The sequence below is a fragment of the Pan paniscus genome, chromosome 11, assembly GCF_029289425.2.
Source record: "Pan paniscus chromosome 11, NHGRI_mPanPan1-v2.0_pri, whole genome shotgun sequence".
Classification (NCBI taxonomy): Eukaryota; Metazoa; Chordata; class Mammalia; order Primates; family Hominidae; genus Pan; species Pan paniscus.
In genome coordinates, this window is record NC_073260.2 from 41,297,798 (window position 1) to 41,314,316 (window position 16,519).

The 16,519-nt window shown below is 45.0% G+C and overlaps 1 protein-coding gene across 5 annotated transcripts in view; it reads left to right on the top strand.

The window, feature by feature from the left end:
* Positions 1–16,519, top strand: part of CORO2A (coronin 2A) — a 71,896-nt gene that overhangs the window by 32,661 nt on the left and 22,716 nt on the right. For all 5 annotated transcript variants that reach the window (XM_014346206.5, XM_034967860.3, XM_034967858.3 and 2 more), the window contains exon 2: positions 2,701–2,901. In XM_014346206.5, coding sequence (XP_014201692.1) covers positions 2,701–2,901 — 201 coding nt within the window. The remainder of the gene's footprint in view (positions 1–2,700; positions 2,902–16,519) is intronic.

Consider the following 16,519-nt stretch of genomic DNA (forward strand, 5'->3'; position numbering starts at 1 on the left):
TTCAGGTAATCTCTTTTTACCTGCATTTTCCTTGTGTCCCTATTTTTTCTCTTGTAGCTTTTTCATTTCCTTCTATCTTGTGTTCTATTTTTGTGAGTCTTCTTAAATCCTTTCTGGAATCACATGGGCATTAATTAGTCAGTCCATCCCTACATTCTGTGCAGCTTCCTGTAGCTCTGGCAAATGCAGCCAGGGTTTAGGGCAAAGCTCCCGAAAGGAGAGTTGGAATTTCTGAGCTTTATGGGATACACAAGCCCCTGCAAGACTGACGTGCTACCTGGTGCTGTCTAAAGGGCTTGCCTCAGGGGTCAGGCCCTTATCGCTGTGACTTGCCTGAGGTCACACAGTGTAATCTCGTTCTGAGGAACTGAGCACAGAGAAGAGCCTCATGGGTCAGCCGTATGGGCTGGGTGAGCATCTTCTTTATCTTGACCAGTGTAGGCCCAGCCAAACCTGCCTTCCCATAAGTGGGGAAGGTGGGGGCCCAAGGGGGATAGACACTGTGCTGGACACTCCTGGAGCAGAGCCTTCTCTGAGGAAGCTCCAAGCCAGCAGAGAAAATGAGAACTGACCCTGAACCCCAAATCGGGGTACAGTGTCAAGGGCTAAAGGCAAGGGGAGAGGTGGCTGTCAGGGAACAGAGGAGAGCGAGATCTCTGCTACTTGGGATATCAAGGAGGACTCTCTGGAGGAAGTGGCTTGGGAGCTAGGGAAGGGGCGGATTTGGATTTGTGGAGATGGGAACAGAAGGTAGGGGCATGGGAATGGCAAGCCAAGCAGAAGGAGAGGGACGGGCGAAGAGCCAGAGGGCTGGAGATGCAAGAGCAGGTGCTGGGGAAGGTGGAAGGTGCCGTTTAGATGAGCTAGAAGAAAAGAATCTTGGAATATGGAATGAGACCCAGCCAGAGGCCTTGAATGCCAAGCCAAAGGATTTGGCCTTGATCCTGTAGGGCAGCAATGAATGGGCAGCATCAGAGGGTGATGTGAGGCCAGGGGCAGTGGCTCACGCCTTTAATCCCAACCTTTGAGAGGCAGCTACAGGAGAATTGCTTGAGATCAGGAGGTTGAGACCAGCCTGGGCAACATGGCAAGAAAAAAAAATTTTTTTAATTAGCCAGGTATGGTGGCATGTACCTGTAGTCCTAGCTACTTGGAAGGCTGAGGCAGGAGGATCCTTGAGCTCAGGAGTTTGAGGCTGTAGCGAGCTGTGATCACACCACTGCACTCCAGCCTGGGTGACAGAGCGAGATCCTTCCTCAAAAATAATAATAAATAAAGGGTGATATGAGGTGGAGGTGGGGTGGTGAGGGCTTGGTATTCAGAAGGGTCCCTCTGGCCAAGAGGAGGCCCCCTGGTATTATGGGTATGGGTTTGGCCATGAAAGAGGCCTAGACCCTCTCACAGGCCACTCGTGATCTGGCTCTCCTCACCCCTCTGGCTTGTATTCTCTTCATTCACATTACCCAATATACATGGTGTGTGTGTGTGTGTGTGTGTGTGTGTGTGTGTGTGTGTGTGTGTGTGTTTTCTTCTTTTTAATTTCTCTTTGATAATCTTACTAAACCACATGTGGTTCCCCCAAACTGTTCTATCTGCCTAAGACACCTTCCCCCAGCTCTCCCTCATCCTGCCTACATGACCAACTCCTACTCATCCTCCAAGTCACTGTTTAGTTGTCACTTCCCTTGAGAAGCCCTCCCTGACTGTCATGTGCGAATCTCTGTTATTACCCATAGTACAGTCGGTCCCAGTGGCCCAGACTCTCCTAGTAGCTTCACCCAGAGGACTCTTCACTCCTGTAAAGGCTGGGCTCAGGCCTACTGTTTCCAAACTCCCTGGTACCTGGCACAGGGCCTAGACACACAGTGATGCTCGGTAAATATTGAGTGAACAAATATAAGGCTGGACGAGGAGCAAAGCAAGCTGAAGATGCCCAGATGATACTAGTGGCTGTGATTGCCACTGTTGATCAAGTATCTGCCATGCACCAAGGGGTCTAAATACATCATCTAACTTAATCCTTATGACAAGGCTATGAGGCAGATACTTTTTTCAATCTCTCTCTCTTTTATTTTTTTTTAGAGACAGGGTCTCACTGTGTTGCCCAGGCTAGTTTTGAACTCCTGGGCTCAATCAGTCCTCCTGCCTTGGCCTCCCAAAATACTGGGATTACAGGCATGAGCTGCCATGCCTAGCTGAGATGGATACATTTGTTACCTCATTTTACAGATGGAGAAACTGAGACTCCAGAGGTTAAGTCACTTGCCATCCAGCTGATAAGAGACAGAGCTGGGATTGAAACCCAGGCAGGCTGGCTCCAGACAGCACATTGGTACCTACTTAGTTGGGCTGAGGGTGCTGGGCTGTCTGGTGAGACAGCAGATGGGGGTCAATGTGGTGGATTCTGTCTATGGTTCTTCTGCCTTGTTATATTCACACTCAAAGGGATGAAAAGCCTTAACACATCAGCAAGCAGGTCAGTGATAGCTATGCTTCATCCCATCTTATCTTACCAGGTCTACAGAAGTAACTGTAATTAGAGTCTTTTCACTTGGTTGCCCTTCACAGTGCATCACCGTCCACGTTGAACTGACCACTGTCCTGCTCGTACCCTCTTATGTACTCTTAAGATGAGAGCTCTGTGTGTCCCATGATCAGGGCAGTGAGCCTCATACCCTTTGTCCCATTTGTCTCCTGCAGATGTCATGGCACCCCCAGTACCGGAGCTCCAAGTTCCGTCATGTCTTTGGCAAACCAGCCAGCAAGGAGAACTGCTACGACTCCGTGCCTATCACCCGCAGCGTTCACGACAACCACTTCTGTGCCGTGAACCCCCACTTCATTGCAGTTGTGACTGAGTGTGCTGGTGGAGGGGCCTTCCTCGTCATCCCCCTGCACCAGGTAAGGACACCCCCAGGCCCAAACAGCTCTCTGGAGGCAGGGCAGGACAGAGGGAAAGTGGAAAGAGCCTGGGTTTCTAGAAAGTCCTAGCCCTGCCCATTACTAGCTGTGTGACCTTGAGTAAGTCATTTCATCTCTTTGAGCCTTGGTTTCCTCACTGGGAAAAATACACCTGTCCTGAATTTTAGCCTCTAGCAGTTGGCTTAGCTACTCCTAGCACCTCTCCTCTTCTCTGCAATATAATTCTGCGAATTAATTTCCTCCTGAAGAAAATATAATTTTTTTAATGCTTTACTGGGATTACAGGAAATTGGGAAAGTCTCCAAAGCCACCTTCCCCACCAAAAAAAGGGAAACAAACATTGAGTCAAAACTAGCTAGGAGAGGCAAACAGTAAGCAAGCAGGAAGAACAGGCTTTTGTCCTGAGGGCAAGTGTTGCTAGCGTAGGTTGGACCATATAAAATTGTGGATATTCAACTGGTTTTGACCCCAAAAAAGCAACAGTTTCACACAGATCAACCTAACAGTAGTTCCATTCAAGATGCCAACCCTGAGTCTCTACCTTAAGGCAGAACACCTGAAGGGGCTAGAGGGATCCCTGGTTAGTAGTGCCACTGGCTCACAGCAGAAACTGACATGAAGCCTCTCCAGAGGAAAGCATCCACAATGTGGACAGAATCCCCACAGATTAAACATAGAGAAATATGAATTCACAAAGATCACAAAGCATGTACACCACCATGAGTGAGAGTCAGTTGAAACAACAAATAGCAGACTTAGACCCCCAGAGGACTTCAGAAGTTAGAAGATCATACAGATTAGAATCTCATAGACCAGATTTCCTGAACACAATGCAATTGAGTTAGAAATCAATAACAAAAGATAAGTCTTAAATTCCCATTCATTTGGAAACTTAAAAACTATTTCTAATTTATAGGCCATAAACAAAATCAAAATGGAAATTTAAAAATCCTTGGAATTGATAAAATGAAATATATCACAAAACTTACGAGATGTAGGGAAAGTGGGGCTTCAAGGGAAATCTATAGCACTAATGCTTATATTAGAAAAGAAGGAAGCCTAAAAATTAATGACTAAACATTCCATCTAAGAAGTTAGAGCCGGGTACAGTGGCTCACACCTGTAATCCCAGTACTTTGGAAGGCCAAGGCCAGAGGATTACTTAAGGCCAAGAGTTTGAGACCAGTCTGGGCAACATGGTGAAACCCCATCTGTACAAAAAATACAAAAATTAGCTGGGCATGAGGGCATTTGCCTGTGGTCCTAGCTACTTAGGAGGCTGAGGTCAGATTACCTGAGCCCAGGGAAGTTGTGAGCCATGCTTTCAACACTGTACTCCAGCCTGGGCAACAGAGTGAGACCCTGTCTCAAAAAAAAAAAAAAAAAAAAAAGTCAAACAAAGAGCAGCAGAATAAACCCAAAGAAAGTTTGAGGAAGGAGATAATAAAAAGCAAAAATCAATGAAAGAGAATATAAGGATACATTAGAGAAGATAAAAGGGCCAAAAGTTTGTTTTTAGAAAAGGGTGATAGACAAGCCCCTGCAGAGACTGGCCAACAATAAAAGAGAAAGGGTACAAAAAGCATCAGGAATGAGAAAAACAATATCACAGCAGAGCTTTGAAATCTAATAAGAACTAATACAAGCAACTGTATGCCAATAAATTTGAGAACATTAACAATATGGGCAAACTCCTTAAAAAATATAACTTGTCAATACTACTGATTCATGTAGAAATAGAAAGCCTGAATAGTTCTTTAAAGGAATAGTCGTTTATGTACTTTAAAAATTGAACAATAGGCCAGGCGTGGTGGCTCATGCCTTTAATCCCAGCACATTGGGAGGCTGAGGTGGGTGGATCATGAGGTCAGGAGTTCGAGACCAGCCTAACCAACATGGTGAAACCCCGTCTCTACTAAAAATACAAAAATTAGCCAGGCACAGTGGCGGGCACCTGTAATCCCAGCTACTCGGGAGGCTGAGGCAGGAGAATCACTTGAACCCAGGAGGCAGAGGTTGCAGTGAGCTGAGATCATGCCACTGCACTCTAGCCTGGGTGACAGAGCCAGACTCCATCTCAAAAAAAAAAAAATTGAGCAATAAAAATTTCCCTTAAAGAAAATAGCAAAAGGAAAGGCAAGCTATAGAGTGGAAAAGGATATAATAAACATGACAAAAGACTCATTTCTTGAATGTATAAAATGTACCGAAAAATCCACAAAACACTGAACCAGCACTTCATAGCAAAGAAAATCCAAATGGCTGATAATAAGCATTTGAAAAACTACTCAACCTCATTAGTAAACCAGTGCAATACCACTACACATCAGATTGTCAAAAATGTCTAACACTAGTAAATGACAGCAAGTATACAGAGTTGTGTAAACGATCAGACACTTCTGATGGGAGTGTAAACTGGCACACCTGTTTTGTAAAGAAAAAGAGAATGCATATACCTGTGACCCAGAAATACCACCCATAGGTTTATACCACGCAGTGTTCACCACTGGTGCTCTGTCCACCAGAACAGAAGCATGAGAATGTGCATAGGAGCATTGTTCGTATTATTGCAAAACTGGGAAAACCTGTATGTCCAAGAATTTCATAAATAAATTATGGCATAGCCATACAAGTGAATGTACAAAACCACAAAAAGGAATAAAGTGTAGTTATATACAACAACATGGTTGAGTCAGAAAGATAAAGTTGAGTGAAATAAGCCAAACAAATTTTAAACTATATCATTTAATTAATCTTAAATTAAAAACAGCCTACACTAAACCATACTTTAACAGTTGCATAATTACATAGTAAAATTTTAAAGAAAAACAAAGAAGAGACTACCATGAAAAACAGAATAGCAGTTACCCCTGGGGGATGGAGAGGGTTATGACTGGAAAGCATCTCGTGGGAGACCTCCTATGTGCTAGTAATGGTTCATGTCTTGGCCTGAGAGGGTAGCAATTATGGGTAATTTATTTTCCAGTAATTTGTTAAGCTGATAATTTTCATTCTTTACACTTTTTGCATGTTTCTTATATTTTACATACATATATGTAAAATATATATATGTATTTGTGTATATATATATATATATATATACACAAACACATAAGAAAGACTCTAGGCCTAGATGGTTTTACAGGCAAATCCTACAAAACTTTCAAGGAACAGATTCTAATCTTTTACAAACATTTCCACGAATAAAAAAGATGAACAACTTCTTTCCTCATTCTGTGAGGCCACTGTAACCTTGATACCAAAACTAGACAAGGAGGACAGAATAAGAAAGAAAAAAATATTGATCAGTCTCACTCATGAAGATGGATGCCAAATTACTAGCAAATTACAGTAAATAACAAAAGATACATTCTGACCAAGTTGGATTTATTCCAGAAACTAAAGGTGATTTAATATTAGTAAATCTATAAAGGTAAATCATCATATTAGCAAGTGAAAGAGGAAAAACCATATGATCATGTCCATAGATGGAGAAAAAGTGTTTGATAAAGCCCAATACCCAGCCATGAGAAAAACTCAGCAGCAACAAAAAGAAAATTAGCAAATGAAGGATAAGGGAGAATTTCACTGACCTATAGTAAACAGCATTTTAAAACCTTTTTATCTTGAAGCAATTTCAAGCCTACAGAAGATTTGCAAATAAAATTGAACTAATTCCTGATTAACCTTCACCTGGTTTACCGGTTTTAACATTTTGCCTCTCGGGGTGTGTGTGTGAGAGTGTGTGTGTGTGTGTGTGTGTGTTTGTGTGTGTGTTTGGAAACAGAGAAGTTACAGACATATAGCCTGGGCAATATAGCAAGATCCCATCTCTTAAAAAATTGCTTTTTAGTTAGCTGGGCACAGTGGTACACACCTGTAGTCCCAGCTACACGAGAGGCTGAAGCAGGAGAATTGCTTGAGGCCACGAATTTGAGGTTGCAGTAACTATGAAAGCACCACTGCACTCCAGCCTGGGTGACAGAGTAAGATCCCATCTCTTAAAAAAAAAAAAAAAGTTATCAGCCGGATGCGCTGGCTCATGCCTGTAATCCCAGCACCTTGGCAGGCCCAGACGGGCAGATCACTTGAAGTCAGGAGTTCGACATCAGCCTGGCCAACATGATGAAACCCCGTCTCTACTAAAAACACAAAAAATTAGCCAGATGTGGTAGCGGGTGCCTGTAATACCAGCTACTCAGGAGTCTGAGGCAGGAGAATCACTTGAACCCGGGAGGCAGGGATTGCAATGAGCTGAGATCGCGCCACTGCACTCCAGCCTGGGTGACAGAGCAAAACTCCGTCTCAAAATAACAAAAAAAGAGAAAAAGTTATAGAGATGACCCTTTACCCCCAAATACTGTACTTCGGTCTGTATCTTCTAAGAACGAGAATATTCTCTTATATAACCACATCCTAGAAATTTAACATTGATACAATGCTAATTATAATATACAACCCAAATTCAAATTATATCAGTTGTCCCAATGATGACCTTTATAATAGCTTTTTTTTCTGATCTAGAATCCAATTCAGGACCACACATTAGTTGTCATCTCTTAGTCTTCGTTATTTCATGATATTAACATTTTTCAGGAGTAAAGGTCAGTTGTTCAGTAGAATGTTTCTAAATTTGGACTTACCAAATTGTTTCCTCATTATTAGAATCATTTATGTATTTTTGGCAAGAATATTGCATGAGTGGTGGTATATCATTTTTAGGTCATTACATCATGGGACACATGATGTCAGTTTGTCACATTATTCATGCTATTAACTTGACTTATTTGTTAAATAGTGCAAATATCATTCATAAAGGGGAAATGTTAGAAGCATCTACAGGCCAGGCAGGGTGGCTCACACCTATGGGCCCAGCACTTTGAGAGGCCAAGATGGGTGGATCTCTTGAGCCCAGGAGTTCGAGACCAGCAACATAGAGAAACCCCATCTCTACAAAAAATGCAAAAATTAACCAGGCATAGTGGAGCATGCCTGTAGTCCCAGCTACTCAGAAGGCTGAGGCAGGAGGCTGCCTTGAGCCCAGGAATTCAAGGCTGCTATGAGCCATGAACGTGCCACTGCACTCCAGCCTAGGTGACAAAGCGACACCCTGTCTCAAAATAAATAAAATAAAATAAAATCAGGAATAAGAGAAAAGGTCATGGCCTGCACAGTAAGACTAGAAAAATGTAACTTGTCAATACCGATTCAAGTAGAAACAGAAAGCCTGAATAGTCCTCTAACTACTAAACATTGAGCAATAAGAATTTCCCTTAAAGAAAAAACAAAAAAAAAAAAACAGCAAAAGAGGCCGGGTGCGGTGGTTCATGCCTGTAATCTCAGCACTTTGGGAGGCCGAGGCGGGTGGATCATCTGAGGTCAGGAGTTTGAGAGCAGCCTGGCCAAAATGGTGAAACCCCATCTCTACTAAAAATTAAAAAATTAGCCGGGCATGGTGGTGCATGCCTGTAATCCCAGAGGCAGGAGAATTGCTTGGACCCAGGAGGCGGAGGTTGCAGTGAGCCGAGATGGTGCCATTGCACTCCAGCCTGGGTGACAGAGCAAAATTCCGTCTCAAAAAAAGAAAAATAGCGAAAGAAAAGTTGAAAGTGTTAGGATGGAAAAGGAAGAAATAAAACTGCTATTATTTGCATATATAATTGTCTACATAGAACCCAAAAGAACATGTAGTCAAATTATTAGAAAAATAAGAGTATTTGGAAGGTAGTGGATACAAGAATCAGAACACAAAAATGAATTGCATTTGTACATACTGGGAATATTTAGATGATATAATTAAACATTTGCAATAGAATAAAAGAAGATTGGATACCTAGGAATAAACAAGCAACGCTTAGAAGGAAAATGATAGAACATTGTTAAAAGACTAATAAAGATGACCTCAATAGATGGAAATATTTACTATATTCATGGATAGACACTTTTACTTCCTCCCTCAAATTCCCACAGCATTCTCTTTTTTTAGGACATATTCCAAGCCTATTTTTTCCTTAGAACCATGCCCTGACTACTTTGAATTAGAGTCCTTTGTGCTTTTCTGCTAGTACCTCCTAATGTAGTTGGGTGCATAATTGTTGCTCATAAATTTTCATTGACTCCACAAATTATCTCATGGTTGTTCATCCAAATAAATAGGGAGGGCATAAATGGCAAAGGGAAGGGCACAAGCAAAGGCATGGAGGTGCAACTGTATATAGAATGTTCAGGAAGCAATGCAGAGAGCAGCTGTCTGGCCAGAACAAATAATCTGTGAAGGAGAAGAAGGGAAGTACCCTAAGGAAGTGGACTGGGGCTAGCTGAGCAGAGCCTTGAATGCTGGGGTGAGGCATGTGACCTGTATCCTAAAGAGACAGAGAATGTTTTGAGCTAGGGAGGGACAAGTGCAAAGTGGAATTTGTAGAAAGACATAAAAAGGTCAAAATGGGAAGGACCCCCTATAGATGGCCGATTTTGCTACTTGTTTCTTCCAAGCTTTGCATGCTTGTAAAAGATTACGTCCACCAAACAAACTGCATTCTTAATTAATTCAATAATTAGTTGGTTTTCCTTTTATTACTCAAACTCTCAGAACTGTCACTGTTTCTAACTTGCATGAACTGCTCAGTGTAAATGGGTACTAACAACTGATATAAAGAAAATAAATTGGTGTGATGTGATGGAGTGTGACGTGGGTTGGGAGAGGGGACCTAGTTTAGGCAGGATGGTCTGGGAAGGCATTCCTGGGAAGGTGATCTTTGAGCCGAGAGCCACTTGAGGCTCTAAAGGGAGAGTATGCTGGCAGAACAAATAGAACATGCAAAGGCCCTGAGTGGGAATGGGTTTGGTGTGTCTGTGCATTGTCAGCACGTGGACACATGTGCTGTGACCACAGAGTGGTGGGAGGAGGTGAGGTCAGATTGGGGAGTAGGGCCTGGACTGTGAAGGCGTTGTAAGCCCAGGCAGGAGTCTGGGCTCTATCCTGAGTCCAGTGGGAAGCCACTGGAGGGTTGAAACTCACTTGTCAGCCAGGCGCTGTGGCTAACACCTGCAATCTCAGCACTTTGGGAAGCCGAGGCAGGCAGATCACGAGGTCAGGAGTTTGAGACCAGCCTGGCCAACATGGTGAAACCCTGTCTCTACTAAAAATATGAAAAATTAGTTGGGCGTGTTGGCAGCCACCTGTAACCCCAACTATTCAGGACGCTGAGGCAGGAGAATTGCTTGAACCCAGGAGGTGGAGGTTGCAGTGAGTCAAGATCGCGCCACTGCACTCCATCCAGCCCAGGCAACAGTGCGAGACTCTGTCTCAAAAAAAAAAAAAGAAAGAGAAAAAGAAACTCACTTGTCCTACACAGCCTGATCCTAGGTAAAATGTGTGATTCTCTTTGGGCTTTTTGAAATATAATAAATAGCTCAAAGATACATGTTAATTGCTATCATCACAGACTCCTAGGAATCCAGATCCAACAGGAGCTGTGATACAGTTTGGATGCTTGTCCCCTCCAATTTTCATGTGGAAATGTGATCCCCAGTGTTGGAGGTGGGGCCTCATGGGAGGTGTTTGGGTCATGGGGGCAACTCATGAATGGCTTGATGCCCTCCCTGTGATAATGAGTTCACCTGAGATCTGATTGTTGAAAACAGTCTGGGACACCTCCCCGTGGCCTGCGGCACACCTGATCCCCCCTTCACTGTCTGCGTGATTGGAAGCTCCCCTGCAGTCCTTACCAGAAGCAGATGCTGGTGCCAGGCTTCTTTTGCCTCCTGCAGAACTGTGAGCCAAACAAACGTCTTTTCTTTGTAAATACCCAGCCTCACATATTCCTATATAGCAATGCAAAATGGACTAACACACCCAGGAGCCACTAATCAGAGCTTCTCACACTTTAGTGTTACAACACAGATTCTGATGTAGTGGGTCTGAAGTGGGGCCGGGGAATCTGCATCTCCAACAAGCTCCCAGAGATGCCTGATAAAATACAGGATGCCCAGTTTAATTTGACTTTCAGATAAACAACAAATCGTTATTTTTGCTTTTTTCTTTTTAATTAAAAGTTTTATTTTGACATCATAGTAGATTCACAAGCAGTTATAAGAAAAAGTACAGTGCAATTCTGTGTATCCTTTACCCTGTTTCTTCCAGTGGTAACATCTTATAAGACTACAGTACGCAGTACAGCATACTGTTGTGATACTGGCATCACTACAGTCAAGATACAGAACATTCCATCATCACAAAGATCTGTTCCCCTCCACCCCCATTCCCTCCTTAACCCCAGATGACAATTAACCTGCTCTCCATTTCTATACTTTTCCCGTTTTAGGAATGTTACATAAATGGAATCATACAATATGTAACCTTTTCAGCTTGGCTTTTTTTACTCACTGTATTTCTCTCACAGTTCAGCTGGGTTGTTGCATATATTGAGTATTGATCCTTTTTTTGTGTCTTGTGTGTGTGTTTTGTTTTTGTTTGTTTGTTTTGGTTTGGTTTGGTTTTTTTTGAGACAAGCTCTGGCTCTTTCACCCAGGCTGGAATGCAGTGGCATGATCATATCTCACTGCGGCCCTGAAGCCTCCACTTCCTGGGCTCAAGCAATCCTCTTACGTCAGCCTCCTGAATAGCTGGGACTACAGGTGCATGCCATCACACCCAGCTAATTTTTGTATATTTTTTATGTAGAGGTGAGGTTTTGCTATGTTGCTCAGGTTGGTCTTGAACCCCTGGGCTTAAGTGATCCACCCACCCCAACCTCCCGAACTTCTGGAATTACAGGTATGAGCCACTGCACCTGGCCTCAATTATGTGTTCCTTCTTTCTTTTTTTAAAATTTTTATTTATTTATTTATCTTATTTATTTTTTTTGAGATGGAGTCTCGCTCTGTCGCCCAGGCTGGAGTGCAATGGCATGATATTGGCTCACTGAAGCCTCCGCCTCCTGGGTTCAAGCAACTCTCCTGCCTCAGCCTCCCAAGTAACTGGGACTACAGGCACATGCCACCACACCTGGCCAGTTTTTATATTTTCAGTAGAGATGGGGTTTTGCTATGTTGGCCAGGCTGGTCTCAAACTCCTGACCTCAGTTAAACTGCCTGCCTCAGCCTCCCAAAGAGCTGGGATTACAGGCATGAACCACCTTGCCTGGCCTTTTTTTTTTTTTTTTTTTTTTAATAGAGGCGAGGTCTCATGATGTTGCCCAGGCTGGTCTCAAACTCCTGAGCTCAAGTGATCCTCTTGCCTCGGCCTCCCAAAGGGCCAGGATTACAGGCATGAGCCACCACTCCTGCCTCTGTGTCCTTTCTTACTGCTGAATAGTATTCTATGGTATGGATGCACTACAGTTTGTATAACCATTCACTCACTGAAAGCCAGTGGGTTGTTTCGAGTTTGGGGCTATTACAGATTAAGCTGTTACAAACATTTGCGTACATATTTTTGGGTGAATATAAGTAAGTCTCCATTTCTCTGGCATAAGGGGCCAGGAGTGCAGTTGCTGAGTCATAAGGTAGTTGCATGTTTAGCCTTATAAGAAACTGTCAGTTTATTTTTACAAATTTTTAGTGTAAGTAAAATATTGCATGGAACCTCCTTATGCTAAAATATTCATTGTTTATCTGCAATTTGAATTTTATTGGGTATCCTGTATTTTACTTGCTAAATCTGACTTCCCTCCTCCCAGGTGATACTGATCTACTTGTTTGCCAATTGCATTTTCAATAGCAAGGCTCTAATCTAGCTCAGGTTCATAATTATGGAAAAATCTCAAGCACAAAAGTAGATAAAAATAATATGATGAACTTTCCTCAGCCCAGATTCTAGAATTATCAAGTTTGCCCTCTTGCTTCACTCATCCCTTTTACCTGAAGTATTTTAAAGCAAATCCTAGGCATTTTGTCATTTCAACCTCTGCCCCCCGCCCCCCGCCCCCCGCCCCCTACCACATGTCAGTATGCAATTCTAAAACCAGGGACATTTTCTGACATAACCATAATGCCAGGATCACATTAATAATAACTCTTGTGTCACCTGATTCCTAATTCATGTTAATGGTCCCTGGTTGCCTCATACATGCCACTTTGCTTGTGGTTTGTTTGCCTCAAAGTCCAGATGGGGTCCACATCTTGCATTTGATTGATGTTTCTTTTTAATTTTTTCTTATTGTAAGTAGAGATGGGGTCTCACTATGTTGCCCAGGCTGGTCTCAAACTCTTGGGCTCAAGGGATCCTCCTGCCTCAGCCCCACAAAGTGCTGGGATAATAGGCATGAGCCACCACATCTGGCCAATATGTTTCTTATTAAGTAACCACATCCATTACTACTGTGCGGGCACCATGCCATAGCACTTACCTGCACAGACAGGCCTTAGAGGCTCTTTATTATGTTGTAACCAGGGTTGGAGTGATTATGCTGATACCTTATGAACATTAGCCCCATTTATAGGGGATCTTGCCCCATTGCACGGATGAGGTCGCTGAGGCTCAGGAAGATGACTTCCCAGAGGAACCTGTGCGTCCAGGACCCGAATGGGATCCCAGACCTGGGTGTGGCCTCGGGCCTTGCTCTCACTTCACTGACATGAGGCCCCTGAGGTTTGGCACTGATTTGCATCAGCTCCTACTTGTTACCAGGATTACGTTCTGTGCCAGGCACAGAGATGTATCAGTAGGTGAGTGGTGTGAGAACAAGGAAGGGACAAGCTAGCTAATGATTTAATTAAGTACATAAATTGCATTGAGGTTGGGAGATGTCTGGCCTTGCCACAGCGTGCAGGAAGTCCTTCTCAGAGGGGCCGGGCTGCCCCAGGCAGTTTCAGATGTCCCAAAGGGAGTGACACTGCAGGCAGGGTCCCTCCCTCTTGCCTGTTGTGACCCAGGGTGTGCTGGTTAGAGGGAGGCTGGAGGTGAGTTTCGCAACCTGCAGCCTTGGCAACCAGGGACTGTATTCAGGGAACAAAGGCAGCAGGGGAAGGCTGGGGAGAGGCCAGGACTGTGCTCCTGAGCCTGGGGCCCAGCCTGCCACAGAGTCACTCCAGGGAGGGGGTGAAGAAGGTGGACTTTGCTGTGAGGTGTGGAGGGTGGGGAGGAATGAAAGCAAGGGCAGGCAGAGCCCCTGGGGGTCAGCCCTGGAACCCTTCTGGGAGTAGACAGGCCAGAGGGGACATGGGCCTGAGGGCCTAATGGACACCGTGGCTTTCAGGTGCCTGGGAGAGTGGAGAGGAGCATTTCACTGCCATGCTCTTAAAGGCCAGCCTTAGCCAGCACGGTGGCTCACACCTGTAATCCTGGCACTTTGGGAGGCCAAGGCAGGAGATCACTTGAGGTCAGGCATTCGAGACTAGCCTGGCCAACATACCAAAACCCTGTCTCTACCAAAAACAAAAAATCAGCTGGGCATGGTGGCACATGCCTGTAGTCCCAGCTACTTGGGAGGCTGAGGCAGGAGAATCACTTGAACCCGGGAGACAGAGGTTGCAGTAAACCAAGATCACACCATTGCACTCCAGCCTGGGTGACAGAGCAATACTCTGTCTCAAAAAACAAACAAACAAAAAACCAAGGCCAACCTGACCCTTCTCAAGCCAATGTGTATCCACATCACTCCGCTGCTCAGATGCCTCCCAGGACTCCTTGCTGCCTGCAGATAATGTTCTGCCTCTCTCATCAAAGCCCTCTATGCCCTGTCCTAGCCAACTGTTTGGAACCTCAGAGCCTTCCATAGCACATATCTGTTCCCTCCATACAAATTGCCCTTCTAGAAAGGCAGGGTATGGGCTAGTCTGGCATTTTGGAAGTCTCTTCCAGTTCTAGGGGTTTGTTCAGCCTGGACAAGAACATACTCAAGGAATGGGTCCTCTGTCTTCAAATATCCAAGGAGTTGGCCTGCCACAGAGGGCCCAGATGTGTCTATAGGTCCCCAAAGGACAACGCCAGGACCAGAAGTGGGAAGTGAGGGGAAGCAGGGGCCACCTGGAGGCCACACTGGGCTCGAAGTAGGAAACATTTTCTCCAAATTCACAAGGTCTGAAAGTAGGATGAGTTACCTCAGGAGGAAGTGAGCTCCCTGTCCCCACAGGTGACCAAGTGGGGACACCAGCTGTGGTTCACCACTTTCATCCCTGGATGTTGGATTCTACAGTAAACCCTCCAAAGGCTCATCTGGGTGCTCATAAGGAGAGGGGTGATGAAGGATGCTCTGCCCTAAATCATGGGAATGTGCTGTGCATTTTAGAAGTGCTGCCATTCCTAGGGTCAAGAAATGCTCTTCTCATCTCTCCCTCTGCTCAATCCCAGCCTCCTCTGGGCGGTCCCTGGTCCCACATCTCACCCTCTCCAGTCAGGACATGGCTCACCTATCCATTTGTCCACCTCTCTATTGGGTCCAGCCTTGCACCCTGGGCAGGGTGAGTAGACTCCATGCCCTCAGCCTCACCCCTCTTGCTCAGCCTCCTCTCTTGCCCTGTCCTCCAGCCTACCGTGCCTGCTGGCTGCTTCAGCCTCCTCCCACTTAAAACCTACCTGTGGCCCTGCCTTTCTGACTTGAGATTCCTCCCCTCCACCTGGCCTGGTCAAAGTCTCCCTCTCTTTAAGGCCCAATTTAAAGTCCTCCTCCTCCAGGGAGCCTTCTCTGGTTCATCCCCCAGGTCTCTTGTGTGCCTCTCCTCTGAGCTCAAAGTATATTCCTTCCTGCCTCCTCCGTAAAGTAGATGGCTCCTATAGCCCAGGATTGGGAGTACCGCACCTCTGCCATCACCTGCATGCAGTCTGGCACATAGTATGTCCTCAGTGAAAGGCCTGTATGATGATGATGATAACCATGGTGTGAGGACAGCAAGAGCAGACCAGGCCGTAAGAGGAAACATTCCCAATCCTGGCTCTGCTGTCCTTAGTACATGATTGTCAACCTCTCTGAGCCCCAGCCTCTGCACTTGTAAATGGGGAATTATTGTACTATGTCCTGGGGTGGTTGGGAGGTAAATCAAATATTATGAGCAACGCAGCTGGCACTGGGCCTGGCACATATATGACTCCCTAGATTATGGTTTCTAAAGAAAAGCTTTTTTTTTTCTTCGAAAAAGGATCTCACTCTGTTGCCCAGGCTGGAGTGTAGTGGCACAATCATGGCTCACTGTAGGCTGGACCTTCCAGGCTCAAGTGATCCTCCTGCCTCAGCCTCCCGAGTAGCTGGGACCACAGGTGTGCATCCCTACACCGGACTAATTTTTGTAGAGATGGGGCCTGTTACCCAGGCTGCTCTTGAACTCCTGGCCTCAAGTAATCTGCCTTGGACTTCCAAAGTGCTGGAATTACAGACATGAGCCACTGTGCCCAGCCAAGAAGCATTTAAAAACCTATTTCTTATAGACATGGGAACATGTCTGATCCAGCTGCCTGCGTTCACCAGTAGGAAAACAATCAAGCCACTAGTTCATTCATGGAGGGCATGCCTGGAGCCACTGCTATGTAGGAAAGGATGGGAGTCCCCCTGCAGAACAGTTTGTCCCCTGCCCAGTGAGTATATCCCCTGGCCCCTGAAACATACTGAGCAACAATGAAACTGGGTAATGGTAATGAGCTGTGATGAGCTTCTCCTGGCTA